The following is a 19,791-nucleotide window of genomic DNA, read 5'->3' on the forward strand; positions in this document are numbered from 1 at the left end:
AATTGAATTTTTTGGGATGATACAGAAGGGTAAATATCCTTTCCACAAATTCAATTAGTTACATTCCAGCCAGGGTGATTGAAGCACTAAATTCCATAGATCAAAATTAATTTTTTCCATTTTAATATGGGAATCTGTGGGTATGTGAGCTCCACCAATCTATATGCCTGCTCTTGGAGAGGCAGATGAGACCCAGGACCAGTCTTTTCAGTCACAGGGATCAGTTCTACCTTCTTCTCCTGACCAACTTCATGTCTCTGTCTATTTTTTCATGATAGAACATCCTGTAAGGTCCTGGCCATTTCACAAGTGATATAGAATGCGAAGGGTCAATGACACTCAGACATAAGATCCAGTGTAGAATTCAGTGACCACCCTTCAGCATATTTCCTAAGTTCTGGCAATAGATGTGGAGGAACCGTCCTAGCTCCTATTCTCTCAGGAAGGAGTAGGAATACTCAAATCACTTTTTTTTTTTTTGCAGTAACCTATCTCCTGGTGGAATCCTACTGCAGCTTGGAGGGAAAGAGTAAATAAGTAACCATCTCCCTAATTCCAGTAGTGTCAGTGAGAACCCTGGCCATTAAATTTTATAAAATTGGCAGCACGAATTTGACATTGAAAACATGTGTTAGCTTCATTTGAAGGAATGTTTGGAGAAGACAGGATTTCAGGCTTCAATACATGAAGTGGCATCATGGAGAAGAAGATTTAGGATTGTTTTCTTTATCCTCAGATACCAGAATTAGAACTAAGTTTCAGTACACTAGGAGGACTAGGTTTCAGGATAGCAGGAGTGGGAAATTGTTTTGTTTTGATTTTTGTTTTAAAGAATCACTTTGGTTTCCAGATGTATCCCTTTCCCATCACCTACACACTTAGCCATCTTTTGAACCAAGGAACAAAAATGAAAAAATCAAAAAGCAGCTTAACCAGACTGCCAAGTCCGATGATAATATTATCCAGTGTTCTTTAACCCCGTACACACTCACTACTGTAGAAGAAAGTGGTCAGCATGTTTTCTCACCTCTAGTTCAAGCACAAGCTTGGACATTATGATTACAGTGCTCCCTTTGGGGAAGTGCTTCTTAGCATTTCTGTTGTAGTCAGAGCCTAGCTAATTTTTCCTGGTTTAACTCCTTCCCATGCTTCCCTCATTTCTCAGTGTGTATTTCTTAAGCCTATTCTATTCCATTCCTCTTCCACAGTTTGTTTGGCTATTCTTTACCTGATAGACTACCTCAATTGTTTCCGTCTCTTTGTCATCACTAAATGTGCTTGCTATGTTGTGTTGGACCCTGCCACCTTTGGCCTTCGGCAGTGTGTCTGACTGTGGAGTTTAGGAGCAGGGCTTTTTTTACACTTGCTGCTTTACAACTATGGAATGGGAATTTAGCAAGCATTTATTATATATGGCAGGCACTGCATATGAAGTTGAAAATGAAAACTGCCCTTAATGGGGCTTGGGGAGAACAACACATATAGTTATATGTATAGATAAGTCATTCCAAAAGGTTTTTTTTGCTATTTAAAGCTTAAGGGTTAGGATTCTCTTTGTAAGATAATTACATAGTAAGTAGAGGAGGTTGAAGGAGATCAGGAAAGGCCTCACAGCATAGGTGTCATTTGAGCTGAGCCTCATAGGAAAGACCAAGGCGAGGCAAGGGCACAATGTAGGCATGAGATTGCCCCAGGCAGAGGTGGAATGTGAGGGCTAACAAGGAGACAAGTTTGGCTGGACCACAGGAGGTGAAGAGGACGAATATGTCAAAACTGCAGCTTAGGCTCAACATAGGTTAAGAAGGACTTTATATTTTATTTTTATTTTTTTATTTTATTTTATTTTTTTAGTGAGGCAATTGGGGTTAAGTGACTTGCCCAGGGTCACACAGCCAGTAAGCGTCAAGTGTCTGAGGCCAGATTTGAACTTAGGTACTCCTGACTCCAGGGCCGGTGCTCCATCCACTGTGCCACCTAGCTGCCCCTGGACTTTATATTTTAAACGGAGGAGTTTCATTTTAATTCTTCAGACAGTAGGGAGCCAGCAGATTTAAGGGAAAAGGTGGTCTAACCTGTGCTTTTTAATGATCTCTTCTTGGATTGGAAAAGAGCAAAGGTAGAGGTGGGAAACCAAGTAAAAGTTTACTGCAGTGTTCATGCAAGGGCTGGAGGTAGGTGTTGTCTCAGTGGATGCAAGGATGTTAGGGAGGCAGAAGCAAGATTTGGCAATTGACTGGATATAGGTGGTGAGAGGGAGGAATTGAAGATAATGCTGAGATCATGAACAAGAGGGATTAGGATGGTGGTGAATGAGGGCTGGGTAGTAATGAATCCTGTTTGGAACTTGATGAATTCAAGATACCTTCAGGACATCTATTTCAAAATGTCAGTTACGTAGTTGGTGACGTGGGACTGGAGTTCAGGAGAGGCACCATGTCTGGATGAGTCTGGGGAGTCCTATTTGTAGAGATGGTGATTGAACCCAGGGGAACTGATGAGATCATCAAGCAGAGGCCAGTAACTACCTCTCTGGGAGCAAGAGAAAGTATTATACGAGGTGCTGTAAGATCCTTTCCATCTAAGGCTGTATGATGCTGAGATCTGGGAACTACTCTATTAATATTAGCATGAGCAACAACAGGCATTTGTTGTATAATTTCTGCTATGTGCTGGGGACATAGGGCGGATTAAAACAGCCAGATAGGTAGGAAAGAATGTGCTAAGCATCCACAGATGTGTGTATGGTGTGGAAAGTGGTGATATTTGGAGCACTTAAAATTCATGAGGCCCATTCAGTTGTGCTAGGCCCGGGGTGATTTTGAGGAACACGGGATTGAGATATCCAGATGTTTTGGTTGACACAACAAACTTGGGAATTGACAAAGGAACTTCAAATTTGATGTAGGAAAACTTGGGATTTTAGACTGTCCATCTTTTGATCTCGATCTCTCTCTCTCTCCTCCCCAGCCCCCATTTATATATTTCATTTTGTTTTTCATTAGATACTTGGTCAAATCCTCCTTCACTTGTTATAGTGGGAAGAAGCATTCCTGTATTTTTCTGAGTAAAGATTTGATTCCATTTGGTTCTTTGTTTTGAACCAGACTGATGATGAGGAAGTAATCTTCCATAGGTTCTAATGTGATTTGAAACAAGGTTAGACCATCTGCCAAGAGTTGATAAACTGTAAATATCTGGCAAACAATGTGACAAAAATTGTGTCCTTTTTGTTATAAAATTAAATTACCTTGCTTAATACCACTTTGTTTAATTAAGGCATCCCTGCCTCCAGGTAATGTAATGCTATTAAATTGGTACGATTCTCCCCCTCCCCTTTAAATTCTTTTTAAAAAGTGATTTCTATTAATTTTTTTTGCATCATTTTCATATCTTAATATATCCCTATCCTACCCCTCCCAGAGAACCATTTGTAACAAAAACATTCAGCAAAACTAACCAGCACATTGGCCAAATATCTATAGTATCTATCATTTTTTATATACATATAATCTATCATTATCTGTAGTATTCCACACCCTTATGGGCCCCATAGGCCTTCAACTTTGCAAATAAGAGGAAGTAGATCATAGCTCTTCTTTAGGGCTGCATTTGATGATTATTATAATTATCTGGTAAATGTTTAACCAATAACTCCCTCCTTCCCAACAAATGTACACACAATAAACTTTGAAGTTTAACCTTTATCATTAACATTTTCTCCATCACTTAAGGTTAGACCATCAACAAAATGGTAATGCAACAACATTTGTAGCATTGGCCAATTTCTGAGATGTGAATGCTCTCACCAAACACTTTTCTAGTCATCTCTTGAGTTTTTAGGAACCAGCTTCAGCACACCCCTGGCTATAATTATGCTTCATTGAATTTTCTTTATTTTGTTGTTCTTTCCATATTTATCATTATAGACATGGTCTATATTGTTTCCCAGGCTCTACTTACTTTGCATCGGTTTATATAAGTTTTCCCCTACTTCTCTGTATTTGTTATATTCATTGTTTCTTATTGCACAATAATATTATATTAACCTAACACAACTGGATTAGCTCAGCGTTTTCCTACTACAAAAAGTGTTACTATAAGTATTTTGTATCTTTTTTTCCTCATTGACCTAAATTGAAATACAAATTGTACATTTTAGTTACTTTCTTAGCAGTAATCCAAATGGCTTTCCAGATTGTTGGACTCATTCAAAGTTTTGTTCAACACTGTATCACTGTGTCTCTATTTCTATTTCTATCTCTATTTCTACAACCCCTCCAATGTTGGTTATTTTATTCAGCCAAGGTCTGTCTTCTCACCTTTTCACAAGAAAACCAAACCCGTTATCAACATGTTGAGTCAATCAAAACAGATTTCAACACTGTACATATCCAAAAAGTTATTTCCCATATTTCCCTGGGTAGCAGATCTGATTGTTATTGTTATTTTTCAGTCACATCCAACTCTTTGTGACCCCATTTGGGGTTTTCTTGGCAAAGATACTAGGGTAGTTTGCCATTTCCTTCTCCAGCTCATTTTACAGTTGAGGAAACTGAGGCAAACATCGTGAAGTGACTTACCATGGGTCACACTACTAGTAAATGTTTGAGGCCAGATTAGAACTCAGGAAGAGGAGTCTTTCTGACTCCAGGTCCTTCACTCTATCTACTGACCCACCCATCTACCCAGGTTTCAGGTCCTCTGAAATCCTGGTTGTCATTATGCTAATAAAAGTTTAAGTACAGTCCATCACATTTGTATAAATATTCTTAGTCTGTTTTGTATAAGACTGATTCTACCCTTAATCTGCCTTTCCTCTAATTCCTTCTTCCCTTTCCCTCCTGTGTGTGGGGTGGGGGGAAGGGAAAGAGAGATCAGATGAGACTGTAATTCAAGCATCAGCCACTTTCCCCCCTTTCTTGTTTGTATATATTGTCTATTTGTACATCCTGATTATGTGCTTTTGTGTTAGATTTCCCTAACTTTCCTTCCTCCCTCCTTCCTTCTCTACCTCTCCCCCCATTCCTTTTCCCCTCTTTCCATTCTTTCCTTAAGATCATCAAGACATAGCAGAACCACTCTCAGACCATGTCTAATTGGAATCCCTCTAAGATGATAGGGTTAAGAAGGGACACATGTATCATCTCCTATTTGAATGTAAGCAGTTTATCCTTAGTCTTTTATCACTGTTTATCTTTTTGTGTTTCTCTTCACTCCTTTGTTTGTATTTCAGAATTTCTCTACACCTCTAGTAGTTTTATCAGGAATGCTTGGAACTTCTCTATTTCATTACAAGCCTATTTCCCCCTTGTAGCATTATACTAATTTTTGCTGGGTAAGATATTCTTGACCATAAATCTATATTCTTTGCCTTTTGGAATATCATATTCCAAGTTCTCCCCTCCTTCATAGTGACTACTTCATAAGTAGTGACTGTGGTTCTCTTAAGATTTGTTTTGATAGGATGTCTAGCCTTTATTTTTGGTCATGCTGTTCAGATTGTCAAGTGATTCTTAAGTTTTTTCTACTTGATCTGTTTTCTAGATCATTTTGTTTTTGCCTGCTATTTTTTTTAAGCCTTTTGACTTTGTTTTAATATTTCTTGTTGCTTCATGGAGTCATTGGCTTCTATTTGATCCATTTGAATTTTCTGAGTTTGTTGCCTGAGCAACTACTGCTTGTTCCAAACTATTCCCTTTCAATTCTTCTGGAGTTCTCATTTATTTTCTAATTTTCCCCCCTCAAGTTCTCATTTTATTTATAAAAACATTTTTTTAAAAAACCTTGTTTCATCTTTTCCAGAAATTCTCGTTGAGTTTGTGCCCAAGCTCTGTTTTTCTCCAAGTTATTTCTTGTTGGTGGTTTGGAGTCATTGTTTTTACCATATTGTTGTCATTGTATACTTTGTTCTGGTTCTCTAAACGTCACTCTACATTAGTTCATGTGAATCTTCCCAGGTTTCTCTGAAACCGTCCTCTTGATCTTTTTTAATAGTGCAATAGTATTTCATCCCATTTAACCACTTTCAGTTGTTCAGCCATTCCCTAATTTCTGGGCAGTCTCTTAGGTTCTTATTCTTTGCCATTTAAAAAGAAATGATATAAATATTTTTGTACATCCTTAGAATTTGTTTTGGTTAGGACTAATCTCTTCTTTAATTTACTCTATCTCCCAGGGTTGTTGTAAGGATCAAATATGAGATTTGTAAAGTGCTTAGAATATTGCCTGGCATATAATAGGTACTTTATAAATTCTTGTTTCTTTCCTTGCTTCCTTAATCTACCCTCCCATTCTCTAATTCACCCCTCTCCCCATTCTCTCCTATTTCCTTCTTGAATGAAATATATTTCTGTTTCCTGATGTGTATGTATATTTGGATGCATATATAGATGTCTACTCACACATTCTGTTTATATGACATAATTTCCCTAATCTATCTTTCTTTCCCCTCTTAGTATATTTCCCTTCCCTTTTCTTTTCATTTTTCTGTTAACATGCTCAAGACATAATAGAACCAATTCCAGGCCTTCTGTCTGTGGCCCTTGAAGATGATAGAGTTCTGAGGGGACACGTGTATCATTTCCCTGTTTGAATGTAAGCAGCTTATCCTTGTTCTGTCCTTGATTGCTTACTTAGGCTTTCATTTTTATGTTTTTCAAATTGCTGTCTTTGAACTTAAGAATTCTACATTTCTCTTTCTAGACCTTTAATCAAAAATGTTTGGTCTAGTCTTCTATTTCATTAAATGTAAATTTTTTCCTCCTGTGGGATTGGTCAAAGTTTTGTACCTCTTGTACCTAGCTGTTAATTCTTTTTCCTATTTTTTTTCTTAGCTCTCATTTTTTCTCCAATTCTTAGTATTGTCATTAAAATTTTTTTTAACTTCTTGTTTTCTATCTTCCAGGAATTCTAGTTGAATTTGTTTCTAAGCTTTGTTTTCTTTGAAGCTTTGCTTGTAGATGTTTTGTTCTCATTGTCTTTGCCTGTGTTTGTGTCTTGAGCACCATTGCCCTCATAACACCTTATTATGGTAGGGTTCTATTTTGGTTTGCCCATTCTTGTAGCCTACTTCCTAACTTCTGGTGTTTGGGCTGGTCCTATTGCTGCTTTCTTGGGGTACTGAGTCTTGTGTTATTCTAAGATCTCAGGGACATGTTGGGGAACTGCAAGTTTTCAATGCTCCCAAAGTGGTGTGATCCAGGCCAAAGTCTAATGTTGCTTCCCCTGGTCTGAGCTATTCAAGTTCCTGATCTAAGTTTAGGTTTGAACAAGAAAAGATGCTGCTGGACCTCTACCCCTATCGGCCAGTTACTACTTACTGAAGACATGATGGTTTACTTATAAAATACTAGAGCATTGATTGGTATAGTTTTTATTGTGTCCCACATCAGCAAAACAAACAAGCAAAAATATATGTGTGTGCATGCATGTGGGGGAGGAGAAGGAGGGGTAATGAGAATGTGTCCACACTGTAGGTACATTTACAATCTTTACAAATACTTAAAGTAACACTTTGTAGTAGGAAAAAATCTGGTAACAGTGATAATGATCTCTAAGCAATGTGTTCATTACTTTTATATTTATACATTTCTTTGTGTCTTAGGACATGGCCTTTTTTTATAAAGGTGCCTTGTGGTAATAAGGGATGTGTGGTTTTTTTAAATGTCATTTTTTAGGAGATACTTTAAGACTTTCATCTCTATATTCTCCAAGAGTTTTTTCACTTCCTTAATTTTTCTTTGGTCAATATCTTAGTTAAATTTGTCTAGCTCTGAGAGAATGCATGAAAGACTCCTATCCTTGTCATAGCTTCCTGCAGTTTAGTTAATGCCTCTTTTATGACTTCATGTGTTATTACATTTGGTACTTATAGATTTAATAATGTTTGACTTGTTATCTATGGTTTCCTTAAGCATAATATGTTCTTCTTGATCTCTGTTGATATTTTTTGTTTTTGTTTTGTCTGACTACATGCTTGCAGCACTTGATTTTTTTGGATTCACTTGATATATAATAAATTGTTGAATTTTTTCAGTCCATTCTGTGATTTTTGAATTATTGAATTCTTTAGTCAATTCACATTTAAAGTTAATGACTATTAGGATTGTATTTCTTTCATTTGTTTCTTTAGTATTCTACTAAAATTCCCTTCCTTTTTTTTTTTTTTTAATTTAAATTTTGGCGGGGCAGTGAAGGTTGTGACTTGCCCAGAGTTACATAGCTAGTAAGTGTCAAGTGTCTGAAGCTGGATTTGAACTCAGGTCTTCCTGAATCCAGGGCTGGTGCTTTATGCACTGCGTCACCTAGCTGCCCCTAAATCTTTTTGTCTTTTTGTCTTTTTTGTTTTTTTGGAGGGGTGATGAGGCCCTTCCTCTTTTAAGTTAGTTCTTTGTCCCTGGGATTAGTTTTGCTTAAGCTCTTCTGATGCTCCTCTATTCCCAGAAGCCCTTTCTCACCATCCCATTTCCTGACCTTTTCTTAATTCTTAGGTTTTACCTAAATTATTTCTTTCTTTTTCTTTTCTTCATTTATCTGTTTCTCTCCTAATTTTAGTCCCTCTTGTTCTGCACTTGGTTAAGTGACAAATTCAGAATCTTTTCTTCCCCCACTCCCTAAACTTCTTAAGTTTATTGTCTTTTACTGAGGATTTTTTTTTTATGGAGCTTTGCTTCAATAGTTCTATTTCTCTTCTAGTCTGTTCTGAATTTTATTTTCTGATTTGGGGGCTATGCCCTTATGAGGTATCAGTCTATTTCTTTTTTTGGACTAGGTAAAAGAGGCCTTTCATTGCCTCCCTCCTTAACCTGACCTTAATAACTGAATGGGTGTTGCCTCAGGCAAACTGAGAAATGTGAAAGGCCTTAGCTTAAAAGGCCAAGGTCTCCCACTGTATCTAGACCCATTTGCAGTTGTCTTGATAATATATCTTGCCACTGGACCCAGATGGCTCTGGAGGAGAGAGCAAGGCTAGTGACTTTGCACAGCCCTGTCTCACTTAATTCATTGTAACTTATGATATTTGTCATGGTCTTTTTCAAGAACAAAAGACAACAATCTTCTTTTCCAGTCATCACTGCAGCATGATCCCACTGTTGAGTCGTGGATTTACTTGGAAGGTGTTGCCATCACCCCTTCCTTTACTTCTATCATCTTCCCCTCCTCAGATATGCAGTAACTTCCTCTGTAATTCCAATTCCATAAAAAAACCCATTGATACAGTTATTTCTCCCACTGGTTTAGGGTATTTCTGAGTTGAATATTCTGCTACTTCTGTTGTCTCTTTTTCATTGATGATTTGGCTAATTGCTGTTCAGAATATATTCTATTCCCTTCTGTGATTCCTTGTGTTTTGTGCAGTGAGCTTTTGTTATTTTAACATGCTTTGTTCATAATCAGAGATCTTCTGACTGCTTGCTATTTGGGGGGGCAGGGCTCATTATTGAAATCCTTAAATTTCACTGCTCTCTCTTGCCATTTGAAGCTCAAAGTTTTCTGGCATTGGATCTGGGTAGTTTCGGTCATGGCTTTTTGTGTTGAATTTTAATATCTGAATACCATCCTAGTTTGTTTTTTATGGATTCAATTTCTCTTTTGAACCATTGTGGAATTTCTTGTTTCATATTTTCTAGTCACACACAGCTATGTGTCTTTAATCAGGCATTGAGTTGTTTTTCTTCCTTTTTGTATTATCTTTGAGGTTTTACCCTTTTTTTTTTTCTTTCTGATTTTAGGATCATCCTTTGTCGATTTATATGGTTATATGTTGGGTTTTTATCAAATACTTTTTCTCTTGGTTCATTTGGGTGGGAGGTGTTAGTCTACCTTCCTCCCCCACCTTCACACCCTCTTGATAGTAAGTAGATTTCTGAGGCCAGACTACAGACTGGCTGGTGGCCTCAGTCTCCTGAGGTGGTGGATATAGGTTCACTTGCTAGGGTCCTTGACCTGAAACCCTCTAGGGGAAAGGGAAGACTGACCCCAGGTGAGTTTCTATCTTCTTTGCTTCAGATTGGGCCCAAACATAAACACCAGCACCGTGTCCACTTCTTTTGTTACAGTGGCCTTTATTTTCTCTTATGTGCCTGGGAAGAATTGGGATTCTCAGATTTCCTGTGCCTGGGGGAAAGTGTGAGGAGTGCTGGTGAAGAGCCAGATAAAATCAACAAACATCTATGAAACTCTTACTGAATGTCTTATACTGTGCCCTCAGGGAGCTCCCATTGGAGTGGAGGAGATGAGGCAAACAAATATAGAGGGCAAATTGGAGATCCAGAGGAAGGTGAAACCCAGCCTTAGGCTTGGGCCTCAGTCAGAAAGCAGCTGATTTTTAGTCATTCTGACTGTCTTCCAGGCCCAACACTGAGCATAGGGGAAATAAAAAGCAAAAACTTCCTCCTGTTCTTATTCCATACCAGGGGGCAGCGAAGGGAGGTTGATGTTGCAGGAAGTCCTTCATGACCATAGGGTCAGGCCTTTCGCAAGCTTGAGGTTTTGCTGGTGCTCCTGCCTCTTGCTGGTTGTTGGGGCGGCTGATCCGTCAAGGCTGCTAAGTGAGCACTCATAGTTCTCTAATTTTAATTTATCAAAGATTGGGAAACTTTTTTTTTTCTTTAGAGGAATCTAGGTGGCACCACATTGGACAAAGAACTACATCAGGATGTAGGAAGACCTGAATTCAAATCCAGCCTCAGACATTTACTAGCTCTGTAACCTTGGACAAGTCATTTAACATCTGTTTGCCTCATTTTTTCAGCTATAAAATGGGGATAATACCCAACCCAAAAGTTGTCAGCTTAAAATATCTATAAAGCACTTTGTAAACCATATAAATTATTACTATTGTAATTTTTGTTATTATTGTTCTAAAGTTATTCTAAATTTTATGTGTAAGTCCTTTGGGGGAAGGGGTTGAAATGGTTTGGAGAAACTGACCAATGTGCTTGTCCGATGATGTGACTTTTAAATCTTTCCATGTGTCCCTTAAGCTCTTGGGTTGAGCAGCCTGGTGAAAGGAACAAATTGTCAGGAACTGTCAATCCTAGTTCTGGCTCTGCCCTTAACTAGCTGTGTGACCCTTACATAAGTCACTTCATCTTATTTGTAGTTTCCTCTGTCAGAAGGATCTGACTGGATGATTTCACAAAAGCCCCTCCAACATCAACTTTAAGTGACTTTTTTATGATTGTCAATCGAAACCATGGTAAACTGGACTCACTGAGGAGACCAGCGTTTGGGGGGGGCGGTGTTTGTTTTTTGTTTTGTTATTGTTATTGTTGTTAAAAATACATCTATCCAGAAGCATTTAGCAAATGTCTTGCACCGGGCTAAATTCAGGCTTGGAGAGGCAGCTGACCTGGCAACAGTTAACCATGTGGCTTTGTTTCAGACCTTTTTACCATTTTGTTTTTTAACAGCAATGTTGTAGAAAAATGTGTCACTCATGCATCTCGCACGGAACGCGCCATGCTGATTGATGAGGTGTGCACCATGAATGACGGCCCTCACAGTGCCTTATACACCATGATGAAAGATCAATACGCCAACTACGTGGTCCAGAAAATGATTGACGTAGCTGAACCAGCGCAGAGAAAGATTGTCATGCACAAGGTATACAGTCCCCTTCATGCTCATGGGAGTCTGTGGGAGGCCCCATGTACAAAGACTGTGACTTACACAATCATATTTTAGTATTGTTAAGGTACAGATTGGTATCTCTTGGATGGAGATGACTGCATTCTTCTCCTTCGAGCCCCGCGGCCCCCCCCCCCCCCCCCCCCAATAAAAGTTGAAGCTCAGATCTGTGGCATATTAGAAAGATAAATAGACTGAATCAGGAAACTGGCCTTTGGGCCTGGCTTTGCTATTCATTACTTTGTGTCCACGGACTAATCCCTTCCCCTCTCTTGTCCTCACTTTGCTCTATAAAATGAGGAGTTTGGGCTAAATAGTAGCTTCTAGGTGGATAGAGCAGCCGGATCTGGAGTCAGGAAGTACTCAGTTCAAATCCAGCCTCACACACTAGTTGTGTGTGGGCAAGTCATTTCACCTGTTTTTCTGTTTCCTCATCTGTAAAATGGGGATAATAATTGCACCTAACTCCCAGGATGGTTGTGAGGATCAAATGAGATCATAGAAGCAATCAGCATAGTGCCTGACATACAGGAAACACTCTAGAAAGGGTAGCCCTTCTTATTATTAGCTGTTATTCAATCTAACCTCAGACACTTACTAGCTCTGTGATGCTGGGCAAGTTCCTTAAATCTCTGTTAATTTAAATATCGGTTTCCTGAACTATCAAATGGAGATAACAGCATTTACCTCTCATGGCTTTGGTGAGGATCAAGTGAGATAACATTTTTTTTAATAGTATTTTATTTTATTTTCCAAATACGTATAGAGATTGTTTTCAACATTCATTTTTGTAAGATTTTGAGTTCCAAATTTTTCTCCCTCCCCAAGGCAGCAAGCAATCTGATGTAGGTTATACATGTACAATCGTGTTATGTATTTCCATATTAGCCATGTTGTAAAAGAAGAAGCAGGACAAAAGGGAAAAACCACAAGAAAGAAAACAACAACAAAGTGAGACTAGTCTGCTTCAATCTGCATTCAGACTCCACAGCTCTTTTTCTGGATGTGAGAGCATTTTCCATTGTGAGTCTTTTGGAATTGCCTTGGATCATTGAATTGTTGAGAAGAACTAAGTTTATGTCAAAGTGAAATAACATTTGTCAAATGTTTTGCAAACCTGAAAGCAGCATGTTATGATCATCATCATCATTCCGGTTGTTATCTAAGATCATCACCTTCTAGTTCTAAAGCTGGAGAGGATATCAGAGGCTGTAAAGTCCAAGCCTCTCATTTGACAGAGGAGGAGACTGAGGTTTTGACAATATTGCGATTTGCCCAAGGTCACATATTTAGTAATCAGTCAATCAGTAAACATTTCTTAATCTCCTAAAACACACCAGTCAGTGGACTAAGTTCTGGTAACCATAACACATTCTGTACTCTTCTGCCGCCCTATTACATAAGCTCAGCTTCTGTCACCAAGGCTTCTGATGAAACAGGTACAAGGACCCTCCTGGTTCCTGCCACCCCAAATAAACACAACAAAAACCACTGTGTTGACAGGAAAGAATTTGATCATTTCATTCAACTGACTAGTTAAACTCCATGTGTAACATCTCCCAGGCTCACTTCCATTCTAAGAAGTGACCAAAGAAATGGCTGAGTGGTGAAATTTAAGTCATTGCTGAGCTGCAGGCATTGATATTGGGGGGACATGTTCACTGAGCTCCCTGAGATGATACTCCCCTTGCCTATGACTTGTAGCCTGCTCCTGTTTTCTTGACCAGCAGAGATGCCTGCCCCAGTCACTGTAAGGGACCCTTAGAGAAGGCCCGTTTACAGGGAGGAGAGGGGGATGTTGATTAAGAGTTCCATATGAATATGGCCAAAAGTAAAGGCCACTGTTGGACCGTCAGTATGGTTTGGGTTGAAGAGTGCTCCTTGTGACATTCCCTCTCACACTAATGTTGTCCCTTGACACATCAGGCCTACACTCCTCTCTCCTTCCTCTTGATCACATGATGTCAACACTGGGAATATGACTGAACCTGGGGAGAAATGGTGCTGGGCTCCCTTCCCTACCCTCTTGTTCTTCCCTCCTCTCTTCTCCCAGTTACTTGAGTCAGTTCGAGCCTTCCCAAGTGTGACTTCTCTCCCTTGTAGCAGAATGCTTCAGGACCCCCATCATGCCTCTTCCTTCTCCTAAGGTTGGCTTGCAGAGTCAGGGAGAGAGCGCCTAGGAAGGGAAGTACAAAATAGAAGCAGGGAATTGGCACTTGAGACACGGCAGAGCGCTGCCTTGGAGACAGCAGAGTGCTGCTCGCCTGAAAATAAAAGTCCCAACACCTTCCTAGGTTGTTTTCCTTCACTTAGATACTGACGGCCAGTCAGATGATTGATTACAGTACACGGTCAGGGAATTATTATCTGGAACTAGCCTAGGAAAATAGATGGGGAGGTGCAGATCAGCCCATGTTAACGCGGGAGATGTGTTCGTATACAATCATCTGTTCAGAGTGGGAGTGGGGCTTAGGGGCCAGCTGGTCCCCTGCCTCGGGAAACTGAGTCCCAGAGAATTTCAGTGACTCTACAAAGGTACACCAGTCAGAAGGGACAGGTGACATTGGAATCCTGTCCTCTGTCTCCGCCCAGTGCTTTTTACCTTCAAACCCATCAAACCAAGGGATATTCAGGAGACGTGATATTAGGCACTGACTTGTCTGCGCCCTGCTCCTGTTGTGCTGTTTCCCTGAGTCTGGCAGTGATGACACTCTTGCCCTCACTGAGAACATGGTTCAGTAATGAGAACCTCAGAAGTGCTGAGCCAGACAGATAGGTGTGAGCTCCTCTAGAGCCAAAGTTTGGAAACTTGTGGACCCGGGGCAAGGGCCAGGAGGAATGATGTGTCTTCTGCATGTTCCCCAGCACTGGGTGTCTGGTGGAGAAATGCCGGGCTAGCTTTTCCTCCCCTCCCTGCCCCAGGCATAGTGTTCTTGGCCCAAACTCCACGCTTCAGAGGCATCATTTGACACGAGGTTCTGCTACAGCCTGTCCCCCACCCTCTCCTCTATTAGATGGACACTGAGTGTGAATGTGATTAGGATTAAGGTGAAGCTGGGTTCAGTAGCAGCCCGCTCAAAAGATGGAGTAGATGGGAATTTGCCGGTAGACTTTTTTTTTTTTTTTTTTTTTTGGTGAGGCAATTGGGGTTAAGTGACTTGCCCAGGGTCACACAGCTAGTAAGTGTTAAGTATCTGAGTCCAGATTTGAACTCAGATCCTCCAGGCCAGTGCTTTATCCACTTCGCCACCTAGCTCTGCCCTGAAGTAGTCATTTTCATAAGGGGAAGAGAGTTGTGAATACTCATTGGAAGCTAAGGGTAATCTGATATTGTTTTCTCTTCTTGATTGTCTTCATGGTGGAAACCTTCTGAGGAGGCTGGTAAAGGGCAATAAAGTGAATGAAACTGTCAAAGGAATTAGAACAGTTTCTCCTGAAGCACATGGGAGGTGGCACAAAGGCACGACCATTGTCTTAGATACCATTTTGGGGGCAGCAAATTCCCAATGTCTCTACTGAGCTTGTATCAACAACAACAGTCTTTTGGACATTGCCCCCAGATGTGTCCCAGAGGCACCTCAAACTCAATATGTCCAAAACGGAACTCTTCTTTCTCCCTGGAAACCCACCCTTCTTCCAAATTTCTCCAATTTCTGGCAAAAACACCATTCTTTTTCCAAGTTCCCTGGGTTCAGTCTTGGAATCATCCCTGACTCATCATTCTACTTTACTTTCCATTATTCAGTTAGGTGCCAAGTTTGAGATGGGGTCTTGAAGAGTCAGACAAGACTGAAAGGGCTGAACAGCAGCAAAATTTGTCTGCTACCCCTCGCAGTGTCTCTCCTATGCATTCCTCTTAGCTCATCCAGCCCTCATCACCTCTAGCTCCTCACTGGTCTCCCAGCCTCTAGGCTCCTTCCACAATTCCCTTCAGCACCCAGTACCAGAGGGCATTCCTAAGGCACAAGTCTCTTGTTGAGGAAGCTCCTTGTTCCTCTCCCTGTTTCAACAGGATGAATAGAAAAGTGCAGGTTGGTCATGCTTAAATTTACAATGCCCAGGGGCTGATGAATGCATCAAGAATGAAGAAGGTTCTTACCATGTGACCTTCGCCAAGTCACTTCAACATCTTGGGCCTGTTTCCTCTTCTGTAAAAAGAAGGGTTTGGGGCAGCTAGATGGTGCAGTGGATAGAGCACTGGCCCTAGAGTCAGGAGTACCTGAGTTCAAATCTGGCCTCAGACACTTAACACTTACTAGCTGTGTGACCCTGGGCAAGTCACTTAACCCCAACTGCCTCACTAAAAAATAATAAATAAATGATTTTTTTTTTTTTTAAAGAAGGGTTTGGATTTCCCTTCCACCTCCAAATGGCATCCTTTGGTATGGAAAGGCTCAAATGCCAGCTGTTCGTCATCCACACTCACTACAACTGCATAGGCCTTCCCTCCATGCACTGGGCTGGGGGTTCCCCATTTCCCTGCCTTTGCACAGGTTGTTCCCTCATACATGTATGTACACCCTCCTTTCCTTTACCTTTTGCAATCCCTCCTACCTCAGACCCAGTCTCCAACAGTTCCTGATCCCCCCTTTCTTTTGCTTTCTGCATAGTGTGTATTTACTTATATGGGGATATGTTGCTTCCTCCATACAATATACCAGAGGGCAGGACTCCTCATTTTTGTTCTTGTATCCCTGGCCCAGCCCATTCATCACATCGAGTGGTGGTTGCTTAATGAAGACTTTGATCACCCCAGCCAGCCGGGGTGTGTTTGTGTTCCAGTCTCTGTCTGAGAACAGCTGTGGTGGAGGGGGAGCAGCCTAGTGAGGGAGCCTGAGCCCTAAGGTCCCCGCTTTCTCTCTAATAGGAATGGGGTGAAAGGCCCTTTCTGGCTTCACCATTGGTGATTCTCTGGTTGTATTGGCACAGCCTGGCTATGCCTTGTGGCTGTGCGTGCCTCACTGTTCTGACTTCTGACAGCAGCCTTTTCATTCACAAACTGTTTTTTCTTTTCCCAGATCCGGCCTCATATTGCAACTTTACGCAAGTACACCTATGGCAAACACATTCTGGCAAAGCTGGAAAAATACTATATGAAGAATGGGGTGGACTTGGGGCCAATTTGTGGACCACCCAATGGTATCATTTGAAGCAATGAATTCTTGAAAAACTCAGTGGCCAACAGGCAAATCCAACCAGCAACCGGAAATACTCCAATATACAGTTACAAAAGGGTTAATGGTTGCTCACCTATTACAGAGAAAAATCAAACAACTAAAAAGCCTTTGTAAATTTCTTTAATTTTATTATGCATAACATGTACTAATTATTTTTTTTAATTGACTAATTGCCCTGCTGTTTTACTGGTGTATAGGATACTTGTACATAGGTAACCAATGTACATGGGAGGCCACATATTTTGTTCACTGTTGTATCTATATTCCAAGTGCAGAAACTTTCAGGGTGGTTGGTTTAAAAAAAAGAAAAAAAATGAAAAAAAGGTTTTTAACTCATCTTGCCTAGCTGGCAAATTTTGCAAATACTTGTTTTTTCCCCCCCATTTTAGTCAAAATTCAGAAGTTCTCATTTTAGTTAAATGGCACAAAACCTGCATTTAATGCTGTTTATAAATATTAAAAGTTTCAGAGTTGCTAAAGCTTCAGTTTAAGAGAATTTTAAGTTTATGAAACTTTTTAAATTGCTTTTTTGGGGGGAGTAGAATATGCTAAAGAACTTAGCTTAGTCAATTTTTGGAAGGATGAACACACACCCAGGACCTTTTAAAAGCAGGGTGGGTGTGTTTGTTTACTGCCGACTTGATTGATTCTGTTCAAAGGCAAAATGTGATTATTTAGCATGAGAAAAAACAATCCAACTCTGCTTTGGTCTTGCTTCTATAAATATATAGTGTATACTTGGTGTAGACTTTGCATATATAAAAATTTGTAGTATTTTCTTGTTTTGATGTCTAATCTGTATCTATAATGTACCCTAGTAGTGGAACATACTTTTGATTGTACAATTGTACATTTGTAAACCTCTGTAATGTAAATGTGGAGAAGTTTGAATCAACATAAACCCGTTTTTTGGTAAGACAAAAAAATTAGCAAACCTGTGCATTTCAATGTATATTCACACCTTTTATGGTCGTAGCATATAGTGTTGTATATTGTAAATTGTAATTTCAACCAGAAGTAAATTTTTTCTTTTGAAGGAAATGTTCTTTATACAGCCTAGTTAATGTTTAAAGAGAAAAAAAAAAGCTTGGTTTTATTTGTCACCTCGTGGAACAGTAGCGAGATCCTTTCTAAATGTTCTACAAAATGACTCAGTTAAAAAAAAAATAGTGTTTTTTTAATCTTCCAGGAGTAACATGTTTTGCTTATTTTGTGACAGTAAAAAGGACGTGCAAAGGTTCAGCCCCGCCCTGTCCCCCAATCAGAGCCCCTTCCACCTTGTAAAGTGTGAAGCCCGCCCTTTTTGTACAGAAGATGAACTGTATTTTGCATTTTGTCTACTTGTAAGTGAATGTAACATACTGTCAATTTTCCTTGTTTGAATATAGAATTGTAACACTACACGGTGTACATTTACAGAGCCTTGTGTATATTTCCAATGAACTTTTTTGCAAGCACACTTGTAACCATATGTGTATAATTAACAAACCTGTGTATGCTTATGCCTGGGCAACTATTTTTTGTAACTTGTGTAGATTGTCTCTAAACAATGTGTGATCTTTATTTTGAAAAATACACACCTTTGGAATCTGGGTTTGTGCTTGCTTTGAACCGCTTTAGTAGAGACCCACCTAGGGCACAGGGACTCAACTCACCTGCCACCTGTGCCTCTCATTTCTGGCCCAGGTGAAATGAAATTTACGTCATGGGGTTTGGAAATAAAGGAATTTGGGTATAGTCACCACACCACCAAAGGGAGAGGTATTGTTTCCACGTTGGGGACAAAAGGATTTTTTTCTATCTCTTCTTCTCCTCCCCCTCCTCCTCCTCCTCTTCTCCCCCCCCCCTTTCTCTCTCTCTCTCTCTCTCTCTCTCTCTCTCTCTCTCTCTCGACTTCATTTTCCTCATTCTGTCATGAGGAAACGGTGGCATTCCCATGGGATGCCAGCAGGCATGGTGTGGCTTTCTAAGCTCCTGACCAACACCAGCCTCATTTTTACCACTCCCCTTAGGTAGAGGCAAAGGTTAACTGAGGCAGTCCCAGAAGCTGTGCTGTCCCTACAGGCTGCTTGAAAACAAAAGAAAATGAGATGTGGAATTCAGAAAGGAGAACACTAAGCCCAGTGGATTTGTCTTCATGGGGGACACCAATTATCTGGGCTTCTCTGGGAGTTGCCATTTACAGTCATAGAGATGACATGTAAAGCACCACATACGTGTCACACATTATGATTGGAGAACCACTTGGGTTGTGTAGAGATTAAGAGATTTGTCCAGGGTCATAATAGCCAAGGTGGGACTTGAACCCCCTCCAGCTGCAACAGTCCTTCTGTGGGCAGAAAAACTAGCAAGGGAAATTCTACTCTGGAGTTGATTCTCACCACCAATGAGGAGCCATTTATGGGGCTTACAAATAATGGAATATTGGGGAAAATAACCACTGCATCTTGGGAGGGGGGTTTTAATTTTTGTTTGAATATAGGAGAATGGCATCAGAAATAGTTTGACATGCAAGGAAGGGTTTGGATTTCTGACTTCTAAAATCCCTTCCACCTCTAGGTCACCAATCCTCTAAATGGCATCCTTTGGTATGGAAAAGACTGGCAGAATGATTGCTGAGTCACTGCCGATGCTGCCTGAAAGACTTCAGGGGACAGAAGTGCTGTCCAAGGGAGGCATAAAAGGGAAGAGAATCAGGCCAGCAAAACAAGCCATTTGATACCTGGCAAAATTCTAGAATATAATATTAGAGATGGATGGTGATTATCACTCGTTTAAGTATTTGTCAAGTGCCTACTATGTGCCAGGCAAGTGCTGGGCATGCAAAGAAAGGCAAAAGACAGTCCATGCCCTTCAGGAGCTCACAATCTAATGGAGGATCAACAAGATGCAAATGATAATTTACCAACAAAATATAAACAGGATAAATAATGGGGAAAGCATGAGAATGAAGGGGATTGGCAAAGCCTTCTTGCAGAAGATG

General features: G+C 40.3%; 1 protein-coding gene and 1 non-coding gene across 13 annotated transcripts in view; both read left to right on the forward strand.

Annotated features, from left to right (window-relative positions):
- PUM1 (pumilio RNA binding family member 1) overlaps positions 1-18,400 on the forward strand; it is a 178,510-nt gene extending 160,110 nt beyond the window's left edge. For all 12 annotated transcript variants that reach the window (XM_043992834.1, XM_043992836.1, XM_043992840.1 and 9 more), the window contains 2 exons: positions 11,415-11,607; positions 16,650-18,400. In XM_043992834.1, the coding sequence (XP_043848769.1) occupies positions 11,415-11,607; positions 16,650-16,781 (325 nt within the window). In that variant the 3' untranslated portion in view covers positions 16,782-18,400. The remainder of the gene's footprint in view (positions 1-11,414; positions 11,608-16,649) is intronic.
- Positions 14,326-14,400, forward strand: LOC122752357. Its single transcript, XR_006356110.1, has one exon. It is a non-coding gene; the product is annotated as a small nucleolar RNA SNORD103/SNORD85 (small nucleolar RNA).
- Positions 18,401-19,791: the final 1,391 nt, after the last annotated feature.

The sequence above is a fragment of the Dromiciops gliroides genome, chromosome 3 (genome assembly GCF_019393635.1).
Source record: "Dromiciops gliroides isolate mDroGli1 chromosome 3, mDroGli1.pri, whole genome shotgun sequence".
NCBI classification, from domain to species: Eukaryota; Metazoa; Chordata; class Mammalia; order Microbiotheria; family Microbiotheriidae; genus Dromiciops; species Dromiciops gliroides.